The sequence below is a fragment of the Melitaea cinxia genome, chromosome 21, assembly GCF_905220565.1.
Source record: "Melitaea cinxia chromosome 21, ilMelCinx1.1, whole genome shotgun sequence".
NCBI lineage: Eukaryota > Metazoa > Arthropoda > Insecta > Lepidoptera > Nymphalidae > Melitaea > Melitaea cinxia.
In genome coordinates, this window is record NC_059414.1 from 7,773,874 (window position 1) to 7,786,756 (window position 12,883).

General features: G+C 31.0%; 2 protein-coding genes across 2 annotated transcripts; both read left to right on the forward strand.

Moving 5' to 3' along the window:
• Window positions 1-2,763: 2,763 nt before the first annotated feature.
• On the forward strand, window positions 2,764-8,773 carry LOC123663993. Its single transcript, XM_045598627.1, has 4 exons — window positions 2,764-3,257; window positions 3,435-3,823; window positions 3,904-3,994; window positions 6,571-8,773. The coding sequence occupies exons 1-4, from the start codon at window positions 3,012-3,014 to the stop codon at window positions 6,883-6,885; spliced, it is 1,041 nt and encodes a 346-aa protein (XP_045454583.1). The 5' UTR covers window positions 2,764-3,011; the 3' UTR covers window positions 6,886-8,773.
• A 1,484-nt stretch (window positions 8,774-10,257) lies between these two features.
• LOC123664131 lies at window positions 10,258-12,563 on the forward strand. Its single transcript, XM_045598734.1, has 2 exons — window positions 10,258-10,453; window positions 10,527-12,563. The coding sequence occupies exons 1-2, from the start codon at window positions 10,411-10,413 to the stop codon at window positions 10,928-10,930; spliced, it is 447 nt and encodes a 148-aa protein (XP_045454690.1). The 5' UTR covers window positions 10,258-10,410; the 3' UTR covers window positions 10,931-12,563.
• The last annotated feature ends 320 nt before the right edge of the window (window positions 12,564-12,883 follow it).

The following is a 12,883-nucleotide window of genomic DNA, read 5'->3' on the forward strand; positions in this document are numbered from 1 at the left end:
ATTTTTAATATTTTCTCGTTCTCTTTTGGTAGAATTTAGTATTTTTTAACCTCCATAAGCAGAAGATTCGTTAAATGAAATCTGGTCACACTGTTTAGTGTAGTAACTACTAGTTACTAGTATTAGGGCTGTTGATATTTTTTAAAATATCGGATTCTCGATATATCGAAATTTTTAAATATATCAATATCGGAGTTTGATATATCGAAAAAAATAAATATCGATATTTCGATATATCAATATTTTTCTATGTGATTTCATCGGCTTTGTTTTAAAAAAACAATCGTTAGTCGGCTCAAATAATTTACACAGCTTATAATTCAATATATTTGTTAAACAAATTAAATTATAAGTGTATTAAAATGTAAGGTTTTAAGTAATGATTGTTTAATTTTAATAAAACAATAATGAGTATCAATATATTCAGTAAGAGTTTTTAAAAATACTCGTTGTTTTATATGTTCAATTGTTTGACTGTTACGATTAGTAAAAAAGATTGATTATAAAGCACTTCGTTCAGACAGCATAGATGTAGCAAAAGAAATCAAATATTTAACAGCTATTTGTGATAGCACAAGAGTGAAATGTTTACTATCAAACCAAAATTTTAGTGTATTTAATGAACTTGAAATATTTGGTTGATCTAAATGCTGCTTTAATTCAGCAGGCGGGTATTTCTATGATTTGGTGCAATTCGGACAGATTTATTTTCAAAAGCTTTTTTTCAAAAAAAAGAAGAAATGTTCAAAAGCTTTTTTTCAACACTCACAAGAATCTTTACCAAGTACATAAACTATTTATGTGATTTATACAAAATTATACGCATTAGATAAATAGATATCGACTAATGAAAATCGATACTGCTGATGGTAATGAACTCTGTTGATGTGGATGATGGAAGAGGGAGGGGGAAATCAGGTGTGGAGTTCCTACGCACATTCTCTGAAGTGTATCTGATAAAAAACCGACAGGCCGGCCACCCTACGCCGATGATGAAAGCTTAGCAGCTTTGCAGGTATTCCATCAGGACCACTAGCTTTATTCACGTCTAGTTCACGCAAGGTTTTAAGGACATCTTTTGTCGTATAGAACCTTAAAACATATAAAGGGTTAAATATAATATCACATAGAAGTAAATGTAAAATTCATTACCTTCATTTTTATTGCGTTACAGTCACCTTCATAGCTGAAGGTAATCGATGGTGATGAAAGTGAGGGTAATGAATTTTCAAAGCTGTTTTTTGATTTTACTCAGCAATTAATAATAATTATTATAAATATGAATAGACGAATTACAAATACTTAGAGACCAAAATTATAAAAAAAAACATAACTACTTAACATGAACAATCTGCTGTTGGTAATGAAATCGAAATTAGTTGAAGCACATAATTGACGATCTTTTTTAACCGTTGCGAAAAAACTGCCGACTGATTGGCAAGTGAGTAAGTGGAGGGGGTGCACGATCCGGCTACGATACATATACACTCTGATTTTTGATATTTCAAGCCAGGCTGAAGGTAATGAACTATTTTTTCGGACAATTAGTTTTTATCGCAGTGTATTTAAATAATAACAATAACACAACTAGTAATTAAATTCCTTATTCTGTACTCGAGGTTCCTCGAGTAACAATACGCAGCATAAATCTCGACTTATAATTAAAAATAATTTGTTTTCTAACTCGTCGCAAAAAAGACACTGACTGTAATGAAATTTAAGCAACTAAAATATTAATTTAATTCAGTAAATCCGTCATGATTATTTCAGTTTCACGTGGCAGAAATAGATAAACAACCCGATTATATATATAAAAAAAATTGTGGGCTCCTAGGATGTTCAGATTGGCCAGAAAATTCATGGACATACGAGTTGCACCAAATCATAGAAATAGCCAGGCATTGTAACAAAAATTGTGACAAAAAATTAATTGGCATTACACAAATTTTTCAAGAGCATATCTGCATGTCTGTCCCATAATGATGAAGTTGTTTCGTTTTCTCTGCGTGGAGAAGTACCTACGAAAATTATATTTCATTTAAGGATAATTACTACTAATATTTTAAATATAAATGTGTTTGTTTGTTACGCTTTTACGCGAAAACTACTTAACTGATCATCATGAAACGTTGTACATATATTCTTGGAGGTGCTAGAAGTAACATTATAGGATAATTTTTATTAAAAAAAATATTTTATGAAAGATAAAATGTCTCTACTTATTTAATGGCTTTAGTGCGAGCGAAGCCGTGGGTGAAAGCTAGTATGTAAATAAATAAACTAAAAGAGGAAAAAATAATGTAGTGTAAAAAAAGTACATTAGATTAAGTTTATGATGTTCCAGTTCAAATAATTGATGAGAAAAAATAAAAAAATAAAGTTACTTAAAAAAAACGAGTAAGCTTTACACTACACGACTGAAGCGTTACGAAACATAAGTCTTTCTCTCTTTCTACTTTCACTAACTTATATGTCAACTTCCGTTCGCCTCGCCCGGTCCCACTTATTGTAACACTCTCATTACATATTCACCAGATTAATCCCCAAGACAAGCGCGCGTAAAGTTTTTACTTCAAAATATCGAGTGTCGATATTTAAATTTCAATATCGAACTATCGATACATCGTCTCAAAAAGCATTAGTAATCAATATCGATATTTCTAAATAATAATATCGATATTTTATCAACAGTCCTAAGTTCCTAACTAGTTTAATCTTCCTTGTATAATATAAACCATAAATAGGTACTCTTTGTCGATAACTACCAAATAACTACTTAACTATAATAGTTCTGCACAGTGCTGTACACCATATTATACTTAATACTTATCTAAATATCTAAACACAGTCCGCTCTATTGATTTTGTAGGTGTTTTTGTTAGGCAAATAGTACTTAAAGGTGTTTGTGATAAATATTCGAAGAATTATTTTTAAAGAACAATAAGAATTATTGCTACTTATAAAATGGAAATCCTTTAGTTTAATGTACGACCTAAAAAACTAATAAAATCATGTGGAAATATGTAACACGTAGAATTAGGGACACATTCGAAAGGAGCGCGAATCATTTTGATAAATGTAGTTATGCGGTAGTAAATCCTTCAAATAATTTTCCTGATGATAAAAATAAGAAATCTCCTTGCTGTTGGTTTGTTTCCAAAAACTGTTGGAATTCTTTTCAAAGTGAAAACGAGACAAACCGCAATAGATGGAATTTCGAGCAATTAAACCGCACTTGGATTGGTGCCATTACATGGGTAAATTTTTGTCAGACTATTTTTAGACGTGATAGATTTCCATAACTTTTTTACTTAAATAATAAGATGCAATAGTTTAGTGTTAACACTTACTTTCTGAGATTATGTCAAGAAATATGCCGTTCCTTAAAAAATGTTCTAATATGCTATTTTTTAATTTAATAATTCTACTTACAGAGTAGTGCTCTTGTATTTAGTTGGTATACAAGTCAGCTTATCCAATTGAAGTTCAAGAAGCAATATTCTAATGACAACAAGTTACAATGTATACCCAGAAGAGAAATCTTCAACCTTACACCATTGTTGACAGCTATACCTAGACAAAACTTGAGTCCATTGGATATAAAAAACCAAATAGATGTAGCTTTGAATTGTGTGTCTCCTGTAATTCATCTAATATCAAACGAAAATTATGAAGGTGCGAATGCCAGTTGCAGTAACAGTGCCAGTGGTAGTTCAGACTCATCTGATACTGATTTAGGAGAAGTATTAAATTCTATTGAAAATAGACTTGGGTTGGCAGCCATTGAAAATGGACAGCAACAAGAAGGTCTCAACTTACTTCGGTAAATGAAAAAGTAAAATAATTAGCACATTATAAAAACTATTGTTTATTAATATATTATTTTTTTATTCTGTATTGTAGATCAGCAGCCCATCGCAATCATGCTCCTGCTTTATACAACCTAGGTCTTTGTTATGAATTGGGTTTAGGTGTGGCTGTGGACGAGAAAAAAGTAAGTTCATACAATTTCTTGGTGTATATTGTAAAATATATTATAAACATACATATAAAAATGTAATGTAACAAATTTTTCCTTGAGGATGATGTCCCTGTTCTAATTTTCACAGACTCATCATTATTTGGTGAAAATTGTATCACTCCTGAAGTGTGCTATTTCAGCCATAGTTTTTTAAAAAACTGATATTGATATACAATAATAAAAAATATAAAATCTCTTAATTTTTAACTCTCAATTCGATTGTATTTTTTTTTAATGTATGTTACGTCAGAACTTTTGACCGTGTGGACCGATTTTGACAATTGTTTTTTTAATCGAAAGTTGGTGTATGTCAATTGGTCCCATTTAAATTTATTTAAGATCTAACGACTACTTTTCGAGTTATATCTAATAATGCGTTTTTACTTGACACTTTTTTCGTCGACATACGTTGTATTATACCGCATAACTTTCTACTGGATGTACCGATTTTGATAATTCTTTTTTAGTTAGAAAGGAGGTATCCCTAGTTTAGTACTGTGATAAGGAAACCAGGATCTGATGATGGGATCCCAGAGAAATCGAGAGAAACTCTTGAAAATCTGCAATAACTTTTTACTGGGTGTACCAATTTTGATAATTCTTTTTTTGTTGGAAAGAAGATATCCCTAGTTTAGTACCATGATAAGGAAACCAGGATCTGATTATGGAATCCCAGAGAAATCGAGAGAAACTCTTGAAAATCTGCAATAACTTTTTACTGGGTGTACCGATTTTAATAATTTTTAATTTAATCGAAAGCTGATGTTTGTCACGTGGTCACATATAAATTTTATTGAGATCTGGTAACTACTTTTTGAGTAATCTTTGATAACGCGTAGTTACTTGATTATTTTTTCGTCGATCTATGTTGTATTACTCGTCGATGTAATTGAAGTCGGTTTTTTTTCGTTTGCGAGCAAACACAATTATTTTGAAATAATTTGTGCAGTTTAATTTATTTTGTCAGTGAATTATTAACCAAATTCAAAAAGGGGTTCTCAATTTAACTGCAGTTTTCTTTTACTTGTTAAGAGGCTCCCCCTTCTCAATGACCTTGAGCATTTAGACTTTGCCACCCCACCCACCCGCACTTCACCTGATCAGTGTTACGTAAAGGTTATTAAACTCTGCCATCTACCGGCTCTAGCTTGTACTACTAGGACATGCGATTGATCCGTTTCCTAGACCAAGAGCTTGCGTACAAGTTATGATCATACATAATTATTATTTAATTTTCTTCTTGTCGTGTCGATCATTTAGGCTATAAAATTATATTAATTACTAGTTGTTCAGTTCGCAGTTATAAAATAAATAAATTTTTAAAATAAAAATAGCCTAAGTTACTCCTTACTATATCAGCTATCTGCCAGTGAAAGTCCCGTCAGAATCGGTCGTCGTTTCAGAGATTAGGCGGAACAAACAGACATACAGACAGACAAAAATTGTCAAAATGCTATTTTTGTTAATGTATCGTGTATACATCCATATGAATTTAGTAAAAAGCGGTTATTTTAATATTACAAACAGACGCTCCAATTTTATTTGTATAGTTAAACTAAATTTATATTTTATTCTACTATCGGCTCGGTGAAGATCGACTTTAGGTTCGGATCTTAGACCACAAACTAAGCAGCTTTACAATTTACACAGCTCAAAATTAATAATTTAAATTATTTTTTTATTTGAAGTAAATACAATTGCAAAATTCAACAGTAAGTCTGTCTGTCTGTTACATTTTCATGCCTATCTTGGATTAAAAAAGTAAATAGATTTACGTGTAAGCAAGAGCAGCGTGCGATGGCGACCGACACAAGTTCACCGTACAGAGGCCTCTGGCCGTCTGCCGCGGGCCGCCCGTCGCCCGGCAAATAACCAGAAATTATATTTTTACGATTTTCTAATAAAATACTTAATAATTCTACAGAAGGGTTTTTTATTAAGTACAGGATTCTTAATTAATAAAAAAAATACTCACTATTGTAAGTAGTAAAATTAGAAATCCTATACGATTTTTGTACGCGAAAGGAGGTCCAGGTTATTTCTCTGCAATTGCAATTAACAATATTTCTCTTTATTTAGAGAGTTTTATACAATTATCTGACAGTCACATTAATAAACTGAATCCTAGTTACAACATATATTTATTTGATATTTTTAACGTAACTTTAACGTATACTTTATAGCACATGAAAACGGCCGAATTTTTCTGGGATCCCCTTAACTTAGTATCAAGACTTACTGGGTGTACCGAATTTGATGCTATTTTTGGTATCTTTTCATATAGGTTCTATTGAGTCATTGGTAATTGTGGTTGACCTATAAACCTATTTATGGGTGTTATTATTAAAAGAAGGCTGGCAGATAATAACAAACTTTTCCTTAAGTTATTCACTGACATGACACTACTTAATATTTTTAATATAGTGTCATCTCAGTTACTATGACATTATTTTATATTTTTGTAATCAGTTTATACCACAAAATCAAATGTAATTTTATATGTAACATTTTTGTCATCAATACTAAATTGTATGGACTATTTTGTGCAGGCAATGGAGTATTATCGATCAGCAGCAGCCCTACAACATCCCGGAGCTCTTTATAACCTCGGAATATATTATGGTCAAGGACGTGGTGGCCTTTCCCGTGATAATGTCACCGCTGTTCGACTACTGAAACTTGCAGCAGTTCAGGGTCAACAGGATGCTGTAACAGCTTTGAAAGCACTAAAAGAAGATACTCCTAGTAGTGATTTTTCACCTAATGCCAATACTTGGGAAAATAACCAGTCTCAGTTTACAAAACATTCAAATATTGTTCCAATTCCTACTGCACTTTTTGTTGAAAATGTTAGATCTTGTTAAGAAAAAAATTACAAAACTACTAAATATGATATTTTCTTAAGTATTCCAACATTTTAAAATGGTAATGGCTTTTCTGTTGTCTGTTTTTTAAATGTTATTTTAAAACTTATCTTAATAACTTTGAATTTCGGACATTATTGAAAAATGTTCAGTGTTTCTTACTGTCAAATTAAAAATGATAAATTATAAAATGTATATTAATTATTTGTAAAATCAAGGTCTTTTCATTTTCAACAAAAAAGAATTTTTGATACTATGAAAATACCAATTATCTCTATAGTTGTTCTAAACAAAAGATATCTCATAAAATAGAGGACTAATAGTGGTTGTAATTTAAACGGAATTAAATTCCATTTATTAGTTTGTAAGTGTAAGGATTTTTCTTTTTTTTAGGATATCTCGCATTTGTAATGTAAACAAGAACAATATAAGGACAATTTTTTTATGACTAAGGAAATATCGAATATCATAGTTATTTGAAACAATAATAAGGGTTTTATTTAGTAATGGTACAATAAAAAACAAAGTGACTTTACCCCATGGCATCATCTATTCTCTCAGTTTTTTATTATGATATAAAATATAATACAAATGTTTCCAAAGCAGTTTGTCACCTTGTGATCAGCTTAATCATACTAACAAGTTGCTTAGTAAATTGATGATGAGTTACTCCACATGTGGTTATAGTTGGGTTATAAATATAATGTTTATGCTTGTTTTAATGTATATGCGCTTTAGATCCGGTTAAATAATACTGTAACTGATTGAATATTGTATTTAAATTTCAGTTGAAATTTAGTTGTTATTTGTTTTGATATTATTTAAAAATATCACATTTTAATAGTCAATTGTCACTCCTGAGAAGTCTTTTTAAAAAAATTAGATTTGAAGGAAGATATTTAGATTATTCATTTTTCCAAAAATAAAATAAAAATTAAAATACAATATTGCTAAGAAACTGTTACCTCACTCGTGAAACGGTTATCCATGTACATTACACCATTAAAATTGTAACTAAACAAAAAATCAATAGTCAATCTTTTTAATTACATTCAATTAGAAGTCATTAATTAATTTAAAAGTTTTAATAGAAAACAACACAATTATCTGGGGAAGATCAATTTCATAATGTAAATCGGTGGAAGGATAATCGTAACCAAATTTTTTTGCATCAGTAACAAATGCGAAACACAAATCAGTGCGAGGAAATCAATAGTTTCAATTGTTACCATTGTTTGATGCTGACCAAGATTTGAGCACGAGGGAACAAATAATAGAGAAAGTTAAAAATAACGCACATAATTTCTGACAATAGAATACATTTGACATTGACTAGACCTTATTAACTGCTTTAATTTTCGATGTTCGTTAAAATATGCTTTGTGCAATGCTAAACGCACTGAATCACTATAATTAATGTTTAGTATCTTTAACTGGTCGGTTTACAACGTTAACCAATGTGTGTATGTGCAACTTGCCCCTATGAACGTTTTCACTGATCTTCTAAATAGTCTATTTTATACAACACACAACATTACTTATTTAAAAAAATTGATACATTTTCGTAACAATCACAATATCTAGATTGTATTGCAGAAAAATACGTGTGGGAATGAAATATTATCTAAGTGATTACCACTATAAACAAAACAAAAAATCAAACATGAATGGTGAATGTTGTACAGAAACCCTCCATCAATCTGTAACAAAACGTTTTTTATATATCCATCTATGCTCATACTTAAAGCTGAAGATCGTTCAAACATGCTAATTAAGAAAGATAATAAAGCTTGAAAATGCTTCTAGATTACCAATGAGCTATAATTAAAATATTTCGAGGCTTAGGTGAAATTAAGGATGGTGTTTAATAAAAAAATATACATTTAAAGTGTTTGTTTCTTATTATGTAAATATTAAATAATACATCTCTGTATAAAATCTTAAAGGTCGATTTCACCAGTTGTGGCTAAATTTATCTAAAGCAATTTATTTCTGCACATAAGTTACAAATAGACTTTAATAGTAGGAGGTAAATCATTAGGACCTGCTTAATTAATAAAATACTACTTTTAGATTAATATTTGCGAATAGAAATATTTCATAAATATAATGGAATTTGTAATATTTTTTTTATAATAATTGGTATATCGTCGCCTTGGTGGTGAAAAGAGCTAAGCCACATTTTTGGGTAAATTGAGATAATAATAACACATCAATCGAAAAACTTTGAAAAGTACAGTGGTTCACCACTGTCTTCAGACAGTTAACTGATATTTTAGTTGTAACCTTCAATTCCAGTAAAGTGTGAAAGAAGCTAAATGAAAATACGCATATTCCCTGCAGTAGTGAAACTTCCTCAAGTGGCACCTTTCTTCACCAATACAATCCCCAACCAATAACGAATTTTCTTTTGTGCTAAACAGAGCTAAGCAGCATAGTACAGTTCGTGACCACCGTGCGTCGCCACATACGCCGAATCGGCCGAACTTGTGTAATCGTGTTTGTTGTCGTGTGTTTTAACTGTTTAGTTTTAATGTTTTCAATTCACGTGGCAAATTGTTAGTTCAATTGTGTTTGAAGGGTGCTATTAACAGCGAGAATAATACCCTTGGTAAGTAATTATTATTTCTCATATATTATTTTTAACTTTTAAGGTTATAATCAAATAATGAAATATCATAACCTAAAGTGATAAAATGTTGTTCATGAACGAAAATTTAATAAACACAGCCAGCTCAAAGGACTGAACTCAACTTTAACAAAGACTAAAACTTGTCTTATTTAATTTAGTAGAATGTAAAGACGTATTTTCATTCATAAACAACCTTTTATTGAGTTACTTATAATTCTAAAGAACGATTACCAACTATTCTCAAGTGATAAATCAATTTATGTTGCAATGATAAAACAGATAACACAGCTGAATATGCCTTATCCTTTTTTTTAAGATTCAAATGGACATACCACAAGTGAGACAGAAGAGCCTTCAACTTCAAAAAACAAAAATGGACAAAACGTTAAAGAGAAAGGAACAGTGGATATTAATGAAAATAACTGTGAGAGAAAATGTGAGATATGAAACTACATTTTTTAACCGACTGCAAAAAAGGAGGAGGTTACTCAATTCGACCGTATATATTTTTTATGTATGTTCGGCGATAACTTCGTCGTTTATGAACCGATTTTGATAATTCTTTTTTTGTTGGAAAGAAGATATCCCAACTTAGGTACCATGATAAGGAAAGTAGGATCTGATAATGAGATCCCAGAGAAATCGAGGGGAACCCTCGAAAATCGTAGTGACAACTAGTGCGTTTGTTAATTAATTTATTATTTATTACTTGTCGATGTAATTGAAGTCAGTTTTTTTTCGTTTGCTATCAAACACAATTATTGTAAAAACAGTCCATCTGTTGTGTACTGTTGTAATAAGGATTTATTTTTTTAGATTCAAATGGACATACCACAAGTGAGACAGAAGAGCCTTCAACTTCAAAAAACAGAAATGGACAAAACGTTAAAGAGATGGGAACAGTGGATATTAATGAAAATAACTGTGAGAGAGAATGTGAGATATGAAACTGCATTTTTGTAAAAACATTCCATCTGTTGTCTACTGTTCTAATAAAGATTGTTTTTAGATTCAGGTGATGGAACGGATCTTCCGTTTGCAGGTTCTGACTCTGATGAAGATCCCAACTACATTGAATCACACCCTACTTCCAATTCTTCGGGAAATGAGGTCATAGAACGCCATAGAAGGAGCAAGAAAACAAGCAATGCTCTGAAGATTGTGAAAGAAAATAACCAAAGAGGTGAAGTAGAAGACAATAACCAAAAAGGTAAAGTAGAAGTTAAACTAACAAGAAAGCGGAAACGTTTGATAACAACTTGGAAAAGAAATAAACAACGACAGCTTAGGCTTGAAGGTAAAGAACACTTATCTCAAAATGGAAACATTGTGAGAGGTAAAGCTGTTAAACCAGTAATGTGTAAATGTCATTATAACTGTAATGAAAAATTTAGCATGCACGAAAGAGAATAAATTTTTAATGACTATTTATCCCTTAAAGATGAGAGGTCAAGGTGGAGCTTTATCAGCAAGTGTGTTTCAAAGAATGTGCCAAAAAGGCGGTATGCAGTAATTGATGAAACCAATGCTTTTTCAAGAAGAAAATATACCCCTAGTGTACTCTTTGACATCTCCGATAGGAAAACAACAAGTTTGCAAAAACTTTTTTCTCGGCGCTTTAGATATTTCTGGGAAAAAAATCGAAACCGCGATGAAAAAGACCCTAGATACTGGAGTTGTAGAAGAAGACAAAAGAGGTTTCAACCCAGCCCCAAATAAAATTACAGAACACCATAGAGAGATTGTACGAAGTCACATAAATTCAATTCAAGTAGTAGAATCACACTATTGTAGGACTTCTTCTAAAAGGATGTATCTCCCTTCTGGGTTATCAGAAAATCGCTTGTATCAAGATTATCTGAAATATTGCGAAGGGCTCAATGAGACACCAGTCACTTCTTCTTTCTACAAGCATATTTTCACTACAGAATATAATTATGGTTTCCATAGACTCAAGAAAGATCAATGCGATTATTGCACTCAGTTTAAAAATAAATCAGAGGATGAAAAATTAAAGAGTCAACATGATTTTGAGTAACATATTTTAAGAAAACAAGAAGCCAAAGAAAGGGCTCGTAATGATACAAGCTTCGGGTCATACACCATGGATTTGGAAAAAATCTTACTTACTCCTCAGCTTGGAATTGGGCAATTGTACTACAAAAAAAAAAAAATTTTAAGACATATAATTTTACAGTTTATACACTTGCAGATGGAACTGTGTCAAATTTCATGTGGCACGAAACTGACGGGACTAAAGGAGCATCAGAAGTAGCTACCTGTTTGTGGCAGTTACTTTCTGATTTGCCTCCTGAAGTAACTGAAGTGACATTTTATTCTGACACTGCTTCTGGACAGAATCGAAATACGATTGTGTCTGCAATGTTTATAAAAGCTTTATCTTTATCAGATACCTTAAAAGTTATCAATCAAAAGTTTATGGAGTCGGGACATTCAGAAATGGAAAGCGACAGTGTCCATTCTACTATTGAAAATAGAGGAAGAAAAATAGATATATTCATTCCAGACCAGTGGTATACAGTGGCAAGAACGACCAAATTGAGTAATCCTCCTGTACTGTGAAGGAAATGGATTACACTAAATTCCTAGATTTTAAAACATATAGCAAACAACTAATAACAAACGGGAATAAAAATGTAGATGGCAATATTATGAGGTGGCTGGATGTTAAGTGGTTACAGTTTAAAAAAGATTCACCATTGTATATTTATTATAAAAACCAGTTAAGTGAAAAAGATTTCCAACAATTATGCATTAGGAGGCCAACCCGGGAAAAATTTACTACAAATAATGTTGACCAACTTATACCACTCCCGCTTTTCAATTGACGAAAAAAAAATTAAAAGATTTATTATCTCTATGTAGCACAAATAAAATACCGTCCGCCTACCATGAATTTTACCAAAACCTGGGAACTACTGGGAGCACTAACTCTGACTCTGATGTATTTGAGAAGATGTAATCATTTTACATGACTTCTTATTTCTTGTACATGATATAATTATAAATTTAATTTGAAAATTAATTTTTAATTTTTTTTTCATTATGATAATCATTTAAATTTAATAAAGAAAGTTTCAAGTTGTAATTGTTTATTATTTATAAAATGTAATGTGCCTTTTGAGGGTTTGAGACCATTATGACCATACTAATACCCTACCATAATTGGTGGGGTGGCTGATATTATAATAATAGTTTATTTATATCACTTAGCTTTTTTCACATGCATAAACATGAATTATTAGGTCTTAGTTATATTAGGGTGGTGAAAGGAGCTAAATGTTAATTATCTAATTATCACCAGTGATAAGTTTTTAAATTTTTTAATATTATCAGTTTCAAAGT

What these genes read in the sequence shown, in the direction of transcription:
- LOC123664131 (XM_045598734.1), top strand. Translation starts at nt 10,411, where the DNA reads ATGGGAACAGTGGATATTAATGAAAATAACTGTGAGAGAGAAT. An exon ending in AAATAACTGTGAGAGAGAAT is followed by an intron (nt 10,454 to 10,526) that starts GTGAGATATGAA and finishes GATTGTTTTTAG; the next exon opens with ATTCAGGTGATGGAACGGAT.
- LOC123663993 (XM_045598627.1), top strand. Translation starts at nt 3,012, where the DNA reads ATGTGGAAATATGTAACACGTAGAATTAGGGACACATTCGAAAGGAGC. An exon ending in GGATTGGTGCCATTACATGG is followed by an intron (nt 3,258 to 3,434) that starts GTAAATTTTTGT and finishes TTCTACTTACAG; the next exon opens with AGTAGTGCTCTTGTATTTAG. An exon ending in TGGCTGTGGACGAGAAAAAA is followed by an intron (nt 3,995 to 6,570) that starts GTAAGTTCATAC and finishes TATTTTGTGCAG; the next exon opens with GCAATGGAGTATTATCGATC.